This window comes from Orcinus orca, chromosome 3, assembly GCF_937001465.1.
Source record: "Orcinus orca chromosome 3, mOrcOrc1.1, whole genome shotgun sequence".
Lineage (NCBI taxonomy): Eukaryota > Metazoa > Chordata > Mammalia > Artiodactyla > Delphinidae > Orcinus > Orcinus orca.
The window spans coordinates 126,639,090-126,659,280 of NC_064561.1; the positions used below are offsets into that span (position 1 = coordinate 126,639,090).

The 20,191-nt window shown below is 36.2% G+C and overlaps 1 protein-coding gene across 7 annotated transcripts in view; it reads left to right on the plus strand.

The window, feature by feature from the left end:
* Positions 1-20,191, plus strand: part of GFM2 (GTP dependent ribosome recycling factor mitochondrial 2) — a 46,417-nt gene that overhangs the window by 5,582 nt on the left and 20,644 nt on the right. For 2 of the 7 annotated variants that reach the window (XM_004270811.3, XM_033430018.2), the window contains exons 2-12: positions 783-866; positions 2,081-2,165; positions 4,180-4,237; positions 4,696-4,793; positions 8,701-8,826; positions 9,567-9,655; positions 14,236-14,324; positions 15,851-15,911; positions 16,186-16,365; positions 17,940-18,020; positions 19,335-19,483. In XM_004270811.3, coding sequence (XP_004270859.1) covers positions 807-866; positions 2,081-2,165; positions 4,180-4,237; positions 4,696-4,793; positions 8,701-8,826; positions 9,567-9,655; positions 14,236-14,324; positions 15,851-15,911; positions 16,186-16,365; positions 17,940-18,020; positions 19,335-19,483 — 1,076 coding nt within the window. In that variant the 5' untranslated portion in view covers positions 783-806. Of the gene's footprint in view, positions 1-782; positions 867-2,080; positions 2,166-3,986; positions 4,021-4,179; positions 4,238-4,695; positions 4,935-6,493; positions 6,739-8,700; positions 8,827-9,566; positions 9,656-14,235; positions 14,325-15,850; positions 15,912-16,185; positions 16,366-17,939; positions 18,021-19,334; positions 19,484-20,191 lie in introns of those variants that run through there. The other 5 variants (XM_033430019.2, XM_033430020.2, XM_049707689.1 and 2 more) reach the window with 5 other exon arrangements.

The following is a 20,191-nucleotide window of genomic DNA, read 5'->3' on the forward strand; positions in this document are numbered from 1 at the left end:
GAGAAATTACCAAGTTAACATGTAGATGCTTACCTTTCTATACTTAATTCTGTTTTTTATTTTTACATAAAAGTGCTTTTTGGTTGGTATGATATATTTTTGTAATTTCAGTATATCTTTTCCTACAGTATCTTCATATCTTTTTTTTTTTTTTAAAGTTTTTTTGACGTGGGCCTTTTTTTTCGGGGGGGGGTGGTACGCGGGCCTCTCACTGTTGTGGCCTTTCCCGTTGCGGAGCACAGGCTCAGCGGCCATGGCTCGCGGGCCTAGCCGCTCCGCGGCATGTGGGATCTTCCCAGACCGGGGCACGAACCTGTGTCCCCTGCATCGACAGGTGGACTCTCAACCACTGCGCCACCAGGGAAGCCCTGATGTGGACCATTTTTAAAGTCTTTATTGAATTTGTTAAGATGTTGCTTCTGTTTTATGTTTTGGTTTTTTGGCCTCGAGGCATGTGGGATCTTAGCTCCCCAACCAGGGATCGAACCTGCACCCCCTGCATTGGAAGGCGAAGTCTTAACCACTGGACCGCCAGGGAGGTCCCTCTTCATATCTTTCTTGAAGAGTTAAAGGATGTTGAAAACATAAGGGACCATATTCTCATGTTTAGTTTGAGCTTTCATTTTCTGAATTGCACATTTTCTTTTTGATAGCTACAAATATTATTCCTACTTTTTAAAAGTAATACATTTTTACCTAATATATTACATTTGCCTTACTTACATATGTCTTACATATAATACATAAATTTAGTTTTGTAATTTTGTATATTTCTTTTTCAGAGAATAACAGCTTAGAGGTCCAAGATGTCCAATCTGAGGATATTTGCAGTGAATCATAAGAAAATATCCAGCTTGCACATTAACGTAAGTTTTTCTTGTAAAATTAAATGTACTTCAACAGCTTCAGTTACTTGACTTCCCCAAAGGTCTAGTGTATCTCATGTACTAGTATATCAACAGTTTCTTAACAGGGGGTATGGGGGAACCTGTAATCAACAAGAAGTATGCCTTATCATTAGTCTATAAATTCATTTTGCTACTTTAAAATCACCTGTGCAGCATTTTGAGACTATCTGTGTTCCATTTTTGAGGTCGTTAGCAGCCCAAGGAGTTGCACAGTTTTTCTTCAGTGTTTTCATTTCTGATGCTTTCAGACTGTACACCCTGTGATAGGTGATGCTGTCTTACCCTGGCCATTATGAAGTAGAAATTTAAATAGTTTGAGTCTCTACTCTTAATATACTTGCTTAGAATAATAGTGTTTTACTGCCAGAAACTTGGTAACTAATGTAGAAATAATACAGAAGGCACAGGTATGCATTCTGTGACATCATGAAAGGCAGATTGTGGCAGCCCAAAATCACTACATACACTAACTACAATTCCAAATATATTGACAGCCATTAAATGTGTATTTAGTGGTCCAGGAATAAATCGATGGAGAACATTCAACCTCTATGTGGGAATATTAGGAGAAGATACCTGGGGAGCTTTTAAAAATGCTATAGTTCCTCCAACTTCCCTTCCTTTTTAAAAGCTCTCCAGGTGATTCTAATATGTAGCCGCTGTTATAAATCTAGGTGAAAACACCTAATGGTTTCAGAGTTCATGACTCGCACCAGCTCTTAATAGGCTTAAAGGAGAACCAAGGGGTATCCAGGGTTAGCAACCTTATTTAACCTTTCTGGCTCTCTGGAAACTTTAGGGTCGTTCTCAAACGGCAGCTATCAGAATCACCTGGAGGGCTTGTTAAAACACATTGTTGGACGCTATCCCTAGAGTTTCTGATTCTCTTCTCTGTAGTGGGTCCTGAGAATTTGTCTTTCAAATAAGATCCCTGTGATGCTAATGCTGCATGTCTAGGAGAGCCATCATCTAAGGTCAGCTCAAAAGAGCAAGCAGTACTAATTTTATCCTTATTTTTTATTGTAATGTAATTATGTGTTGTCACTTTTTAAAAGAATTGGAGTTAATAAATTGAGACTACTATATGGAGATTCAAAGCATAATTATGATGTTAAAACTACAGTAGTGAGTTATGCTAAAATAAAATTAACGTTTCTTTTTCTCCTCGCTAGAATATGTGTTCCTCAAAAATAAGGGCAAGTCTAAAAAGATTAAGGCTACATGTGCTTCTTGGAAGAAATTACAGTTCCCTACCAGGTACAAATGTTAGGTTCTTCTCGTTTTACTTAAACTGCTTGCTTGCTTTCTCCCTTTTCTCTCTGTTTCTCTCTCTCTCTCATTTGCAATCTTCTCCCTTATTAGGGGTCTCCAACCATTTTGAAAACAGTGGCTCCCTTTTACTTCTTGGCTCTTTCCTTGAGATTATTAGGAGTTGGAGTATTCTGATAGATGCTAGGAGGTAGTACCAGTAGACTTATGTTCCTCATCTGCTGTCCATCCTCATGAGCTGAGCAAAGGGAAGGGTCGGCTCAGAGGTTTAGCAGTGAGTCTACTTGTAGAGTGCTCTTGCTGTAAAATGTTGATTTTCCTAGTTCATTTCTGGTTTTTATACAGAAGTATTTTCTGTTAATAGAGGTTTAACAGGATAATTTATTTTGAGGGTTCTTACGAGTAGTTTGGTTTAATATTTATCTGGAATAGATTAGGTAATATGGCTATTAAAAGCCTGAAGGCTGAGGAATTGGCTGCAGTTGCCCCTTGAACACAGATTTGAACTTCGATATAAGTTCAACCATGTAAGAGTCCACTTATATGCAGAATTTTTTCACTAAATGGGTACTGCAGTACTACATGATCCACGGTTGGTTGAATCTGCCCATGCGAAACTGAGGATACAGAGGAACGATGTGTGCACAGGGCAGGCTGTGAAGTTATACTTGGATTTTTGACTGCACAGCGGTTGGCCCTTCTAACCTTCAGGTTGTTCAAAGGTCAATTGTACTGTAATTCTGAATGTGCTACTTGTGTTTGAAGTAAGCAAGCACGTGGGAGACTTAGTGAAACTACAGTTGACCCTTGAACAATGAGGGGGTTACAGGTGCTGACCCCTCAAACAGTTGAAAATCACATATAACTGTAGTCAGCCCACCGCATCTGCAGTTCCGTGTGCAGATTAAACCAGCTGCAAATCATGTGCTGTAGCATGCATGTATTGAAAAAGATCCTTGGATAAGTGGGCCCACACACTTCAAACCTGTGTTGTTCAGGGGTCACCTGTAGCTTCATTCTGTAGCTGTTCTCATTACCATCTTTGTCATGTGAGAATAATGGAGTAAAAATACCAGTTGGCTGTGTGACTTGTTAAAGGCATGTGAATTTACTGTTCTGCATTATTGGTGTATATCTGGGTTTCTATATTTTGCCCGTACAAATTTATCTATAGCAGTACAGATTATCTTTCAGTCTTCAAACTGCCATCAGGTTTTCAAAATGTAATAGAAGTCATAATAATTTATTATAGAAATTTGGGAGAACTGGTTTAAATAGCAGGAAGGTATAAATTAAATTTATAAATGTAACTTCATTGTTTCTTTAGTATTAATAGAATAAATGGTAAGCATGGAGTAAGTCATTATGGACTTTTTTTTTCCAGAAATACTGTTAGTTTTTACAAGTTGGCCTTTTACAAGTATTAGATTATTATAGCTTCTATTCAGTGATACCTCCCAGGCTGTCTTTATAGGTATCATGTCCTTGGAATTGCTGAGGGAAGGTAGGTTTCAAGCTGTACAAAAACTCATTATCAGCTGATAATGAGTATCACTCTTTGCTCTTCAAGCCTTCACAATGTAGGTTTACAGGACTGTGCTTATTTTTTTTTTTTTTTTTTGGTTCAAGATCTACTAGTGTCTGAAGATTATTGTTATGAACATTCTACTTTTGAAATTCTATTTATTATAGAATTCTATTATAGAATTGTAGCAGGTGGCAGAGATTGGGGTAAATCTATATTTTTCTAAGGATATAATCTAGAAATTGATGTTTAAAAACTTTATCTTGTTTTATTGTCATCCACAGGTTTTTTTAGAGATTGCAAGAAAATAAATTTTAGGTAAATGAGTGTTATATTTAGCTTGAATTTTACTTTAATTGGATTTACTTTAATAGTAATTTTACTATTTGCTTAAAATTCTTTTAATTTCTTTCATTTATAAATTAAAGGAAATTTTCTTTAAATTTAACAGTTGAATTTTAACACTCTTTCCATTAGGTTTAATAGGAAATGATATCAAGTCCCTTCATTCCATCATCAATCCTCCTATTGCTAAGTAAGTACTGTCATTGATATTGTCTTTTCCATAGGCTGCCAGGAAAAGTTACAGGTTTTTCACATAGGCTTAATTCAGCATTTAGTGAATGCTCTAATTTCTGTAACTTCCTGCCCTAGCTAATTAACTATAAATAGATATTGGTATGTATCTTAAAAGCTATTTTCTTGTCTCAGTTCAATGCTAAAAATTTTTAATGTAGCAACAGCACACTTTTCATAGAAGTTAATATAAGGTAGTCACAAAATTGTAGTTAGCTCTTTTGTTACTTAGCTGTTTTGTCAGAGTAATGTGATAGTGATATGATTTCCATTTTTCTAGTTTTTACACCATTATATAAATTGTTGAAATACCAACCAGCTTTGAAATTTGTGCAGCATAGATATTTTGGTTTTACAATTTTAGTAATGTCCACCTTATAATACATGTCTTTTTTTAATTTTTCCCGTTTTAAACAGAATCCGTAATATTGGAATTATGGCTCATATTGATGCGGGAAAAACTACCACCACAGAAAGAATATTGTATTATTCTGGATACACAAGATCACTGGGAGGTTAGAATGGATTCCTCCTCTCACCCTGCCCGCCCCATTAGAAAAAAACATCAATGGAAAATATTTTGATTAAGAAGTCAACCTAGAGACCTTGAGTATGGCATGGAGGCACTGCTGTCTGAACCACAGCATAAAGTTAAGGTAGTTACAGTACTCCAAAGGGTCTTTTTAGGTTCAATTAAACAATCAGACTCACAAGACTATCTTGGGCTATAGTTGGCACTGGTCTACTCAGAAGGCTGTGAGACAGGAAACATAGCTTACCAGCAATAGATGTTTCTTTCTATAGAAGTTCTTATAGCAGTCCACATAGCTGTGTGGGAACTGTCTTCTTTGGCCACCCAAAAGTGATAGCTTAGTTGCAAGGTAACAAGATTCACAGGAGCCACCCTAGCTTAGAAGACTCATGCCCCGTAGGAACGAGCATCTCTTGTTACAGCTCCGCGGGTCATCTTCCTGGTTTCCCACAAGGGGCATGCCATACCCCACTCAGGGAAGCCTAAAGCTATGTATCTTCAGCAGGTATTTATAATTCATTATTTATTCTTCCCAGGTCAGATGTAGTTTACCAATTGGAAATTATTTTTTCCATAAGTGTGTTGCCTAGCAATGCAGTTGGCATACTTGTTTTCTGGGCTGTAGGAGAAGAGAGCCAGAAAATTAACCAGAGGTCAAATTCCCATGCAGGACAAGAAAGGATTTCGTTAATCCTTAACCCCCAGTAGTAGTATAATTTACCTAAGTTTTGAATTTACTTTTTTATTATAGTATGTCAAAAAGTGTGGTTCTTTTTTTTTAAATTTTATTTATTATTTATTTGGTTGTGCTGGGTCTTAGTTGCGGTAGGCGAGCTCCTTAGTTGAAGCTTGAGGGCTCCTTAGTTGCGGCTCACCGGCTCCTTTAGTTGTGGCATGCAAACTCTTAGTTGCAGCATGCATGTGGGATCTAGTTCCCTGACCAGGGTTTGAACCCGGGCCCCCTGCATTGGGAGCATGGAGTCTTAACCACTGCACCACCAGGGAAGTCCCAAAACTGTGGTTCTTGACCAGGCATGCACATTTAATGCCCATGAACTTTTAAAGATTTTGTTTTGTTTTGTTTTGTTTTTAAATAACAGTGCCCTAGCTCCACTCTGAAAATTAAGATTCAACATGTCTGGGTATGGCCTGGATGTCTGTATTTTTGCATCACGTATTTTGAAACTTGTATTTGACTCACACACACTTATGATTGTTATATTTCTCTGATGAATCAACCCTTTTATCATTATGAAGTGCCTTTCTTTATCTCTGGTGAAACAGTTTGTTTTGAAATGTGACATGGAGGTCATCAGGTCCAGAATACCAGAAGTAGAAATTAATGTCTTTTTCAAAAGCTCCACAGTGATTTTGAAATGTGCTCTATTGAGACCTATTTCTCTAGACCCTTGGAATTGGCTGAGACTTAATGTTTATAGAGGAGAAAACCACTCACGATTAGAATCTTCATGATGATAGGTTCCTAAATGTATAAGCACATGAATTTCTCATAGAATTTATTGCTGTGTAAATGGGGAAATAACAGACAGCAAAACACTGAACATTGTTAGGCTTCCTCTTTTGTATCACGAATCTGATTAGAATCCTTCCCTCATATTCCCTGAGTGTATCCTTTTTATTTTTTTATTTTATTTTTATTTTTTTTTATTTTTATTTTTTGAGGTACGCGGGCCTCTCACTGTTGTGGCCTCTCCCGCTGCAGAGCACAGGCTCCGGACGCGCAGGCCCAGCGGCCACAGCTCACGGGGCCAGCCCCTCCGCGGCATGTGGGATCTTCCCGGACCGGGGCACGAACCCGCGTCCCCTGCATCGGCAGGTGGACTCTCAACCACTGCGCCACCAGGGAAGCCCCCCGAGTGTATCCTTGAGTCGAGGGTCCAGATGAGGTGGACGCAGGCAATTTTCAAGTAAACAGTTATTTTTTAATTGTGGTAAAAAAACACGTAACATAAAATTTACCATCTTAACCATTTCTGAGTGTACAGTTCAATAGTGTTGAGTATATTCACATTGTTTGCAACTATTCTACAGAACTTTTTCATCTTGCAAAGCCCAAACTATATGCCCATCGAACAACAACTCCCCATTGCCCCCTCTGCCCAGCCCCTGGAAACCACCCTTATACTTTCTTTTTCTATGAATCTGACTACTTTAGGAATATATATATATATATATATATATATATATATATATATATGATACATATATATACACACATGTATACACACACACACACACACACACACACACACACAAGATATGTTTTGAAGTTCTTTTCTGGTTCAGGCCAGAGGCCTAGAAACTATCCAAATTGTGGCAGAATTTGTTGATCCAAGGTTGATTTTATTAAACATATGTGTAATCATAAAGAAATAATAGGAGGACTTCTATTAGAAGTCTGTGCACCACAACGAAGAGTAGCCCCCGCTCACTGCAACTAGAGAAAGCCCACGCGCAGCTACGAAGACCCAACACAGCCAATAAATAAATAAATAATTTATATTTTAAAAAAATAATAATAGGAAATAAAGATCTTTATCTTTGTGCAAATTTTTATTTTTTGAGTGTCTTAGAAACTTACTGCCTTATTTAGAACCTCTGGTTAGTTATTTGGTCTTTGTCTTCTTAATGATGCTTGTTTTCTCGGTTAGTTATATGGTGAATAACTGGCAATACTGCTACAATTCTTTAACACTGATATGTGGAGTTGCTAACATACATTTTTCTTGCTGTTTTCCCCTCTGTTGGTGCATTTGTGTGTGTATGTATATTTATACACACGTATACACACACAAAAATGATATGGAGTAACTAGCTAGCATTTTAGAGGTTTAATGCTGACATAAGCAGTGGTAGTATAAGGCCATGATAACTTGAATTTTGATTGGTAAAGATCAGCTCTTTGTCATTTCTTTTACTGAATAAGAGTAAGAGTAAAATGCATAATTCAAGAATTTTACTGCAGAGTAATTTTTTTTTTTTGCGGTACACGGGCCTCTCACTGTGTGGCCTCTCCCGTTGCGGAGCACAGGCTCCGGAAACACAGGGTCAGCGGCCATGGCTCACGGGCCCAGCCGCTCCGCGGCATGTGGGATCTTCCCGGACTGGGGCATGAACCCGTGTCCCCTGCATCGGCAGGCGGACTCTCAACCAGTGCGCCACCAGGGAAGCCCTGCAGAGTAATTTGAGTGACCTTTTTGGCAGTCAGGATAAATTTTATCCATGACTTTATACTATAGAAGACTTTATGTTTGTATAAATAAATCCTAAAAGGAAAATTTAGTAATGAGAAAGGTTTGTAAAAGATGACTTTAACTTTGGAGGAATTTTGTCTCTACCTTATTCCATGTAGCTACCATTTACTGAGCTAGGTACTTTATATATATAGTCTCATTCCATTCTTATAACAATCCAGCAAGGTTGGCTTTATTAGCCATATTTTAAAAACTAGGTTAAGTAACTTGCTCAAGATTGTAGAGAAGTGATAAAGTTGGGATTTAAATTTGGTCTGTCTGCTCTTAGGGCATTACTCTGCCTCCTGTCAAGGGATCAGGTGTGAGGAACGTCAGATAAGGACGGGATAATGAAAGTTAAACTAGAAAAAAAATGGAAGAAGTATATGGTTCAGTAAAATTAAAATATTAAAAGATTTTAATCTTAGTTATTACAGAAAGATTATTTTTATGGAAAAATTACTCATCTGCTGAAAAATCTTTTTCTAGAATGATGATTTATTTAGAGAATGATTAAGGGCTCTAAATATTAAACCAAATATTTATGAACAGTTTTTCTGAAACTATGTCAGGTAGGTATCAGAGACCTATGAAATATACTTTTAAGCCTAACTATGTCATTTTTTTCCTGGTTAGATGTTGATGACGGAGACACGGTGACAGATTTCATGGCTCAAGAGCGAGAACGAGGCATAACTATTCAGTCAGCTGCTGTTACATTCGATTGGAAGGGGTATAGAATCAATCTAATTGATACACCAGGTATAGTGCTGTTTCAGCAATGCAGAGGTGCTGCATTATTTTGAGGCTTTTCTGTTTGTGTATGTGTGGGGTTTTTTTAATTGTGGTAAAAAATATATATATCATAAAATTTACTGTCCTAACCATTTTTAAGTGTACAGTTCAGTAGTGTTACGTATGTTCGCATTATTGTGAAATAGATCTCCAGAACTTTTTCATTTTGTTGAACTGAAACTCTATACCCATAAAACGACTTTTCTTCTTTGTCCTCTCCCCTGAATCCTGGTAACCACCATTCTACTTTGTAGATCTATGAGATTGACTTCTTTAGATTCCTCTTATAAGTAGAATCGTACTCTATTTGTCCTTTTGTGACTGCCTTATTTCACTTAGCAAAATTTTTCAGGGTTCATCCATGTTGTAGCCTGTGACAGGACTTCCTTCCTTTTTAAGGTTGCATAGTATTCTATTGCCCATAAGTAACACATTTTGTATATATACAAAATTTTATATGCACACACATACACCATTCATCCACTGATGGATATTTGGGTTGCTTCTGCCTCTTGGCTATTGTGAATAGTGCTGTTCTGAACATGGGGGCGTAAATATCTCTTTGAGATTATCCTTTCAATTATTCTGGGTATGTACCCAAACTGGGATTGCTGGATCACGTGGTGGTGGTGGTGGTGGTGGTGGTGGTGGTGGTGGTGGTGATGGTTTAAAGATTTTAGGTGTTACATTTCTCATCCTTTTCTTAGGTCATGTGGACTTTACCTTGGAAGTTGAGCGCTGCCTAAGAGTGTTAGATGGTGCAGTGGCTGTGTTTGATGCCTCTGCTGGTGTAGAGGTAAAAAATATTGTCAAAGTAAAGTGAAGATAGAACAGCATGATTTTTTAAAAAAGTAGAATGCGTCAGATTGATTTAACTATAACCCTTTATTTGGTAAGCTCATATAAATCCAATTATGGTTAAAGGAATTTGGAATTGAATATTGAGATATCTATATATGATCTCATATAATATACTTCATAGTAAAAGGGAAAGTAAAGTTTGCTTTTCTGTAGGAAATATGAAAGTTTTGAGAACTGTGAAGAGGCTGAGATTCTTACTTTAAAGCTAACAAGTTCGTCTGCCGTAGTTTTATGGATTCTGGCAGAAGACACAAGATTTCTGAGTCAGGGATGAAGGACTTTATTAATCACCAAAATAGCAATATCCAGAGTATCAGCATTTCCTTGTGTTGGTTCCTCAAGCCCTAATTCCCATAGAGTGACAAAGGGAAGTCAGGTGACAGCTGCAGTGGAACCCTGTGCTTAGAGAATGCAAGTATTTTATGATGGGCAGTAAAAGTGCCTGCTCTTTGCTCTGAAGGAATACATTATCTTCCAGGGTTGTAAGCCAACCTACCTTTTGCTCTGAAGGGAAATACAATATCTTTCTAAACTGTTCGCTATACAAACATTTTTGAAAAGATAGTCCAGAATAAAGGCAGTCAGTGCCTCTCCTGACAAAACATGCAGAAATGTGAGCGACCCATGAAGGATTTTCTCCCAAAACTTAATATATAACTCCGTGAATAAATCCTGAAAGTGGGTTTATAATAAAATTGTTGCTACTGGGGTCAGTTATGCTCTCTTTAGCTGGTACTCCATTTGTTTTATAATCTCAAGATTGGCTTTATCTTGAATATAGAACCCACATTAGTTCTTCTAATCTTAAAATTACGAAAAGCGATACCTTAATTAAGGGATCAAAATCAATATCCCCCAAAATGGGACAAATTGACACCATGGGCCTCCTGATATGATGCACTAAGAAGGATACAACATTACCTATGTTGTATTCCTGGCAAAAATGTTTGGCCCAAATCATGAGAAAACAAACAAATCTAAATTGAAAGACATTCTGCAAAACAACTGGCCAAGACTTTTCAGAAATTCAAAAAAAAATGTTTTAACATAAGGAAAATGAACAATTGGGGTTGGGGGGAAGCTGTGGAATTGTTCTAGATTAAAGGACTCTAAAGAGACAAGAAAGCTAAACGTAATATATCCTTTTTGGCTGAATCCTGGATCAAAAAGAAAAAGTTACAAAGGACATCACTGGGAAAATCAGAAATTTGAATATGTAATATATATATATTAAAGTATTGTGTCAACTTAAATTTTCCTGAATGTGGTCTTTGTAATTGATTATGTAGGAAAATGTCCTTATTCTTAGGAAATGCATGCTGAAGTATTTAGGATTAAAGTCTCATGGTGTCTACACCTTGCTCTCATGGTTCAGCTCCCATCCACCCACACATACACACATGGTGTTAGTTTGGGTACTTTGATCAGTAGACGCCAAGATGGGATTAGATGTATAGGAGATTCATCGGGGGGGAAATACCTGCGAAGAATAAGGGAGAAAAGAGGGAAGTGGGAGAGGGCGTTCAGACCACAGGGCAGGCTGACACCTGTGAAGGAGAGGGGGAAGGATGGGGGATTAGGCAGGAAGAGTCTCAGGCCATAGTACAGTTCCAAAAGGGTTTGGCTTCGCTCATGGGGAGTCCTCAAGCTAATGTTACCTGTTAGAGGAACCCATGTCTTGTGGGAATGGGCCTCCATTTGTCCTTCTGCTGAGCTCAGTCATTAGCTGGAAACAGCCCCCAAGAAGGTGCGCCTTGAGAATACATGGTGGTAGATCTAGAAGGGTAACAGTTGGAACCATCAGTTAATCATGCTCTTTATAGTAGTTCCAAGTGGCACATTTTCCCAGCCACCAGACACATAATGTTTTATAGAGAGAGAAAAAAGGCAAGTGTAACATGTTAATATTTGGTGAATCTAGGTGAAGACTAAGTGGATACTTATTGTACTAGTTCGAGGGGAAATAATACAGTTATTGAAAGCCCCACCTGAGGACCCCTGACAGACAGTGATATTTGCTTGATATAAAGCCTGACACTGACGTCTGAGGTTGATTATACACCTATTATTTCTATTTCTTAGAGTCATTTCATTTCCTAATGGTTGCATCCTTCCTGTCATTATAACTTTTTTACATAAATTTGACAATCATTCAGATTGCATTATTTACAAGATTGAAATATGCTGTAATAGGAAGTTTCTGAATTTGTGATACAGGAGGCTACTGTTTGCTAAAGCAGTAGATGGACTTTTAGCTGGCAGGTGGGGTGATGGGAATTGTTGTTTTATTTTTTAATATGTTTAGTTCTTGGGAAATTTATAGTATATATCCCCCCACCCCCACATAAAAATTAGTTTGGAGTGGATCATAGTGTTAAGCTAAATCCGTATACCTTCTAGAGGGAAAATAAAGTATTATCTTAACAACTTCGGCGTGGGTGGAGGGAGTGGTAGGTAACAATTTCTTGGAGAAGACACAAGAAGCATAAAACAAAAACAAGTTGATTAATTGGACCTCTTCAAAATTATGTGCATGAAACTTAAAAAAAAAAAAGGCAAACCTTAGACTGTGAGAAAATTTATAATGTTAGATAAAATATTATATGACTGTTAAACTTCCAGAGTGCAATAATAGTTGATTATGTAGAGAATATTATTGTCGTAGGGAGTATATGCTGAAATTTTCACAGTACATGTGTATGACCAAAGACTTGTATCCAGAATATATGAAGAACTGCATATCAATAATAAAAACTAACAACCCAATTAAAAAAAAAGACAAAGGACTTGAATGGGTACTTTACCAAAGAAGACATGTGAATGACCAGTGAGCACATGAAAAGATGCTCAGTCTCATTGGTCATTAGGGAAATGCAAATTAAAACTACGAAGAGACCATTTCATACCCACAAGAATGGCTACAATTAAAAAGAATGATAGCAAATCGTGGTTGAGGATGTGGAGTAACTGGAACTCTTATACATTGTTGGTGGGACTGTAAAATATTATAACCATTTTGGAAGACTATTTGGCAGTTTCTTATAAAGGTAAATATACACTTGTCCTATAACTCAGCAGTTCTACTCCTCCATCTTTATCCAAGGGAATGAAAACATTTGTTCACCAAAGATTTGTTCAGAATGTTTATAGCAGCTAAATTCATAATAGTCCCAAATTAGAAACAACACAAGTGCACATCCACATGTGGATAGAAAAACTGGTACATTTATATAAAGGAATTTAGCAGTAACACTGAACCAGTATGCCCAACAACATGAATGAATGTCAGAAACATGTTGGGTGAAAGAAGCTATGCTATTTATATGAGGTTCAATAATAGGCAGAATGAATCTGTGGTGGCAGAAATCAGAACAGGTTGCTATGGGGAGAGGGACATAAAAATCTCTAATGTTCTATATGTTCTTTCTCTTTATTGGGGTAATAGTTACACAAGTATATGCATTTATTAAAATTCATTGAACTATAAACTGAAAATCTGTATTGACCCTCGAACAACATGGGTTTAAACTTCATGGGTTCACTTATATGTGGATTTTTTCCTCTAAATACGGGCTTCAGAACTATATAATCCGTGGTTGGTTGAATCCGCAGTTGCGGAATAGCACATAGGGAGGGCCAACTGTAAAGTTATAAGTGGTTTTTGACTTTGCAGAGGTTGGCGCCCCTAATCCCTATATTGTTCAAGGGTCAACTGTATTTTATTGTATATCAATTTTATCTAATAAAACAAATGACAAACTGGCTTCTGTTTTAACAGTGTCAGCACATTAGGCTTTTAATGCTCTGCTTCAGGGCTATTAGACTGTACTAGGCAAACTGTTTATATTTAACATGTACAGAAAGTGGAATTAAAAGAAGCCAAATATTAAAAATTACTTGTTTAACAACAACCAGAAAGCCAAATAGAAAAGCATATGAGAATTGTAACTTAGAAATACAGGTATTGGCTTCCTTTTCCCCCCTTAAATCCTTTTCAGTTTATATGAACGTTCAAACATTCACAGTAAAAATACACAATTTTTATCATACTAGCATTTTATAGTACATTCCTATTCTTTTTACATCACAACTGTCTGAATTAATTAAGGCAAAAGTCCGTATTTCACAGATCAGAAAACTGATGAGTTCAGTATTGTGTGATGTTACTAAGTAAGGTGAAGCCAAACAAAAAGTAGGTCTTGTAATTCTTGGTTAAGTCCTCTTTCTGTGACTCCCAGTACTTCCCAGTTGTTAATTCCCTTTGTGTTGCAACCTAGTTCACCCAAAGTATTCTCAGTTTGAAGCATAATCTTCAGTCATGCTTGATCATTTTCTTAACTGTTTTAACCTGATAGCATAAGAGTGGGTCCAGAGGTATGTGTGCAATGGCGCTAATTCTATGCTAGAATAGGGCCCTATTCTATGTTATAATAGAGTCTTAGGTATGCTTATTCCATGTGTAGTAACATAGTTATTTTTGTCAAATATGGGTTTTTTTCCTTATCTTTGCTCTAGGCACAAACTCTTACAGTATGGAGGCAAGCTGATAAACACAAGATACCTCGAATCTGTTTTTTAAATAAGATGGACAAAATTGGAGCAAGGTATTTAACGTGTGTTTCTTTGGCTTATCAAAGTAAGAATATGATTTGAGCTTTTAATGCACTATAACTTAAATTTATAAACAGCTGTTCCCTATAAGGTATAAATATTCCATGGAATCCCAATTCAATCCCATTTAAAAAAAATTTCAGAGCAGTTGATTCATAGGTAAAGTAACAATGTGGGATTAATAGAGAGCTGATAGATGATGAATCATTCTGATTCTAATGTAGAGAGGCTTTATGCTGATTTCTAGGCTCCTGACAGAGTGATGTCTTGCTGAATCCATTGCTTCTGTTTAGAGCTGTATGGTCGAGTCCGTGTATTGCTGAATGTTACGGTGCTCCCTGTCATTGCTAATGGGGGAGGGAAGAGAATTGTTTCTTGTAGTTGCTTCAGAGAATGATGTTCTTCCTTGTCCCCGATTTTCTTTAGCTAATGGGTAAAATGCTCTCAATGAAAGGAAACTAGGAGAGGAGAATGTAGATGTTTTGAGACCTGCATATAGGGCAAAAGAGTTAATGCTGAGATGTAGTGGTAATACTGCAGACTTACAGAGTGGTAATCCAAAATGGATACGTTGTTCTGAGAACAGAATCCAGACAATCAAGAATGATGAAGGATTTGGAGAAAATGTGAAAGGGCAAGAATTAAGAATCAAAGGATACTGGGGAAATGTGAAAGGGAGAGATCCTGATCTGTGGTATGAGAGCGGCAATAAAAAAACATAAACCATGTCTCTCCTGATATCACATAGTATGCTTTGTATTTCTGTAACTCTCTACAGTAATTCTAAAGCTGCTGGTTTAGAGGACTTTTGTCTTGATTAGTAAAAGCACAGCAGCCTTCAAAATGTGCTATGCTTAAGTTCTGACCCTTTTCTGTTTGGAGTTCCTTGAGGTTGAGGGAAATACTGCCTATACTGACTGACAGCACCTGTGATGATGGGGAGGGAGATGACTGGATACTAGGCTGCTTCTTAAAGACATTGGGAACAGAATGATCTGCATGTGTGTATGAATCAGCCCACGTGCCAAAGATGTGTCATGTGTTCCATAGGTAGCCGACCCTAGTGTTAGCACAGAAGTGAACAGCATAGCATATGATACGAACAATGCCTAAGATAAAAGTGTAGAAAAATTAGGCTGGCTCTTGGAAGAAAGTGGGTAGTCGTGTGATAACAAATAATAGTTGTTAGAAGAAAGAATCTTTGACTTGTAATCACAAATCTTGCATTTGAATCTTTACTCCAGTTTATTATGTGTGACCTTGATCAAGTCACTTAACCTCAAACTTTAGTTAAATGAAGCTCACAATAATAATACCCTAAATACCTGTGTGGCAGAATTATGGTAGATACTCAGTCACTATTATCTGAAATTAATGTTAAAAGATTAGACAAGATGTTGTCCTGTGGAAAACTGTTAAATGGTAAACGTCAGGAACAATTGAGGGTTATAATTTTAGAGTACATTCTTAAATCCTGTTTTAAGTATCTTAACATTTTAAATGATTTTACTTTCTACAGTTTTAACTATGCAGTTGAAAGCATCAGAGAGAAGTTGAAGGCAAAGCCTTTGCTTTTACAGGTTGGTTGATAAATATTTGGTTTATTAATATGAACAGATCCTTCTCAGTTTCCTCATCAACGTATTTTATTGTGGCATATTATATACATTTTTGAAGCTTTCGCAAATCCTTTTGGAAGAAGTTAGGATATAAATAAAAATAGGTATAGATTATGGCAATAATGATAAGAGGCATTTGGGGGGGAGTGGGGAAAGATAAATTCTATCACCAGTGCAATTCTAATTGAGTTCTAATGATCATTTAATAAAATGTTAATCTCACTCTGACTTATAGTTACCAATTGGTGAAGGCAAAACTTTCAAAGGAGTGGTGGATGTAGTAAGTAAAGAAAAACTTCTTTGGAATCCCAATTCAGATGATGGAAAAGACTTTGAGAGAAAACCCCTCTTGGAAATGAGTGATCCTGAATTGCTGAAGGAGATAACGGAAGCAAGGAATGCCTTAATTGAACAAGTAAAATGAATACTTTGAGCTTAAAATTGCGTAAATATTTAGAAACTTTAAAAAATATTTATTGTGAAATTTCATCTAAAATTACATATGGAATATGTAAAATATAATACAGTGCACACCAGTGTAATCACCACCCAGCTTAAGAAATAGAATACTAGCAATACTCTTGAATCTCCCTGTGCTACTCCCTGCTCTTCTCTCTCCCTTCCACTAATCATCTACCCCACCATCACCACTATCTTGATTGCAGTGTTTATCTTTCATTTGCTTTACTTCATAGTTTACAGATACATGAAGTATTTAGAGTCCTCAACTTTATAGAGACAGGAAGTAGAATGGTAGTTACCAGGAGCTGTGGGGAGGGGAGAATGAGGAAGAGTTGTTTCATGGGTATAGAGTTTTAGTTTTGTGACATGAAAAAGTTCTAGAGATTAGTTTTACAACGGTGTGGAATATACTTACTACTTCCTAACTATTCACTTAGAAATGGTTAAGGTGGTACTTTTATGTTTGTTATATTTTATCAAAGTTAAAAAATTTTTTTTGAATTAGAGAATAAGATTAGTGTGGACTAGAATCAACTTCCTGTGTTCTAAAGGTGAACAGCGATGAAAACAATGCTTATTATATACTTACTATATATTCTGGAAGCATAATTGGAATTGGTTATTTAAACTTCCCAGTATCACCATAGGATAAGTACTAGTATTATCTCCATGAGTAACCAAGACAAAGAGAGGTGATGTAACTTGACCAAAGCTTTTTTGAACAAGTTTGTAAGTAGTGGAGCCATTTCCAGACAGTTTGATTCCAGAAGCTATGCTTAATCATCATATTTGCTGCTTTTTGGAAAGATGGTTGGGTACATTTCTACTATAGTTAGCTGCTAAAAATGTGTTTTTCTCACCAAGGTTGAACGTTTTGCTCCCTTTTACTATTATAAACTTTTGAAACTCTTTTGTTAATTTTATTGTCAGTTGAATTTTCCTGTCATATAAGCATAGATGATTATGAAATGAACATGAATTAGATAATTACATTTTTATTATTGAAATTATACCACTACCTCCTCAACTTAAATTTATTCCCTCAGTGAAGGATTATAAACAAGTTCAGTCATTTTACTTTGAACGTCTTGGAGATCTGGTGAACATTCAAAATATTAAGAGGATTACCAAATAAAACTTTTTTTTATGAACTAAGACCCCCCCCCCCCAAATCTATTTAAAAAAACAGCAATTCATTGTATATATTATCATTGGCTATCAGCTGTGGACTTTTTATTTCTTTTGAGCACTGAGTAGGTAGCACACTTCATTGAGGTGCTCTGTCTGGCTCTGGCTTCCCATGAGTTTAGGAAACTCATGAGAGCGTATCTTCAATTTTCAATCTCCTTTCCTTTGAAAGAAAAACTCTTTATCTCTTTAGAAGATGTGAAGAGTTCCTTGGTCTGGATAAGTTAGATCATGTAGCTGTCTTGAAATATTTGGGTAATGAATATTTATGGTGTATAGACTTAAGTTAATAGTTGTGATGATGAATGCAAGTTACAGAACTAAAGCCTTTCTTTATAGGTTGCAGATTTGGATGATGAATTTGCTGACTTGGTTTTAGGAGAATTTAGTGAGAATTTTGATTTGCTACCGGCTGAAAAGGTAAATTTTATTATTCATTTACTTTGACCAAGTTTTACTAATTGGATGTGGTTTGATTACTCTATTGTAGGTGGGTTTTTTTTTTCAACTTTGCATATCATTAGAAAATGCAGACTTAAAAATTAGGAGAACACTGTTAAAAATTAGAAGACATTGTTCATTTACTGCAGCCTTTTCCCTTCATTGTGATCATTTCACTAAGTAGTATTAGGGAAATCACAGATAGAATTTTTTTTTTGATCTACTGGTCTTTTGGATACTATAATGGTCATTTTTCTCAGAACATTTTTTCTGAATCTGTTTTAATTGTTAGTGGAAACTTATTCCAGGTCTTCCCTTTTTTTGGTTTTCTTTTGAAATATATTAAACCAGAGAATAGGCCAGTAAAATACTGGTAGTATTTGAATTACGACAGATTTATTCAAGGCGTTTTTTATTTTTTCTGCCAGGAACCTTCCCCCATGAAAAGTTTTTTAAGTGGTAGTGTTTTAAGTGGGCTCCAAGATGAGCCCAGCCAATTCACTTGTTATTTTTCATGAAAAGAAGTAAGGAAAAACACAAGATCTGTAGATTAATTTTGAGCCATTTGAAGTTAGAGGTGGAAAAAATTATTTCTTTTCTTTTGAATGAAAAGCTGTAAGTTTGAATTTTTTTCTTGTTTAGTATTTGAATGCTTAAATGTGATGTTTATTGTGCCCTATAGTCACATAACATGATTTCTGTTTTCAAAGAGCTTACAATCTAAAATTAACCCACCGTTTCTCTTATCAATAGCTTGCAAGCACACCTAAGCTTTTCTTGGTTTTTGAGGTCTTTTAAAAATTGTTTCTACTTTGATTCCTCATTTTCCTTTGGATTTTATTTAATGTGGATTTAATTTATTTGAAGAAATTGTAACTCATTTATATTTCTAATTTCTAACCAGTTCCTCTAGTAGACTATCGAGGTTAAATCACAAGTATATTAATTCACTTATTCAAGAAATATTTTTATGCACCTACTTTATTTTAAGCACTTTTCCAGTTTCTTGTGATTTACAGTATCTTTATGGGACTTACTATAATGCTTATATAGATTTTACATTCTAGTGACTGGGGACACAGATAATAAAGTAATAAATATATATCTAATATACCAGGTAGTGATTAATGTTATTTACAATGAAAAATAAAGAAGAATGAGGCCATAAAGAATGATGGAAGTGTGCTGAGGAGTGATATTTTACGTGGTTGGTTAGGGAAGGCATCTAATTCTGGGATATTTTGGTCGAGACCAGAATACGACACATAAAACATTTATATCTCTGCTTTACAGCTACAAACTGCAGTACACAGAGTAACACTGGCTCAGACAGCAGTGCCTGTGCTTTGTGGAAGTGCCCTGAAAAACAAAGGGGTCCAGCCCTTGTTAGATGCTATTACTATGTACTTGCCTTCACCTGAAGAACGCAACTATGAATTTCTGTAAGTATGCAAGTGCATAGATTAAAATCGTATAGCCTTGAAAAGACAGGTAGACAGATAGGTCATGTTTCACAGAGAGTAGTTGAATCACAGTTTTTGAATAACATTGGTGAATATTATTCTAAATAATATAATATAGAGCCATAGTAATTTTTACTTGAAAGGGATATTTGTCATCATCTCTTGTAACCTGCTGTGTTTACAGATGGAGCTAAATAAGAATTTATGGCTTTTTTGCTGTGTAAAAGTATAAGTGTTGACTCTGCCATCTTAGTTAAAAAAAAAAAGTAGTATACTGGGGATGTTTGATAAATATTCTATAGATACATTTATATTTATTCTGGATTTCAAGATTTTTCATAATATTTTGTAACTGTAAGGAAAGGTCCATTGTTTTTTTCCTCTTGTCACTAACAGCTTTGTCCTTCGTAATAAATCCTCTAAAATCTCAGTGAATTTTGTGCCAAATGGCAAACAGAGGTGAACTTTGATCCTATTAACTAGGACCTGAGTCACTTTCCATATCTCTCAACTGGAGAGGCATTATGGTGATGTGAGATGAGCATAGACTGTGTACTGCCTGGATTTAAATCTCAGGTCTTCCAAATTGCTTTAACCTCTCATCTATAAGATGCAGAGAATAGGACTTATCTCATAGGATTGTTACAAGAATCAAATGAGCTAATATTTATAAAGCACATAAAACAG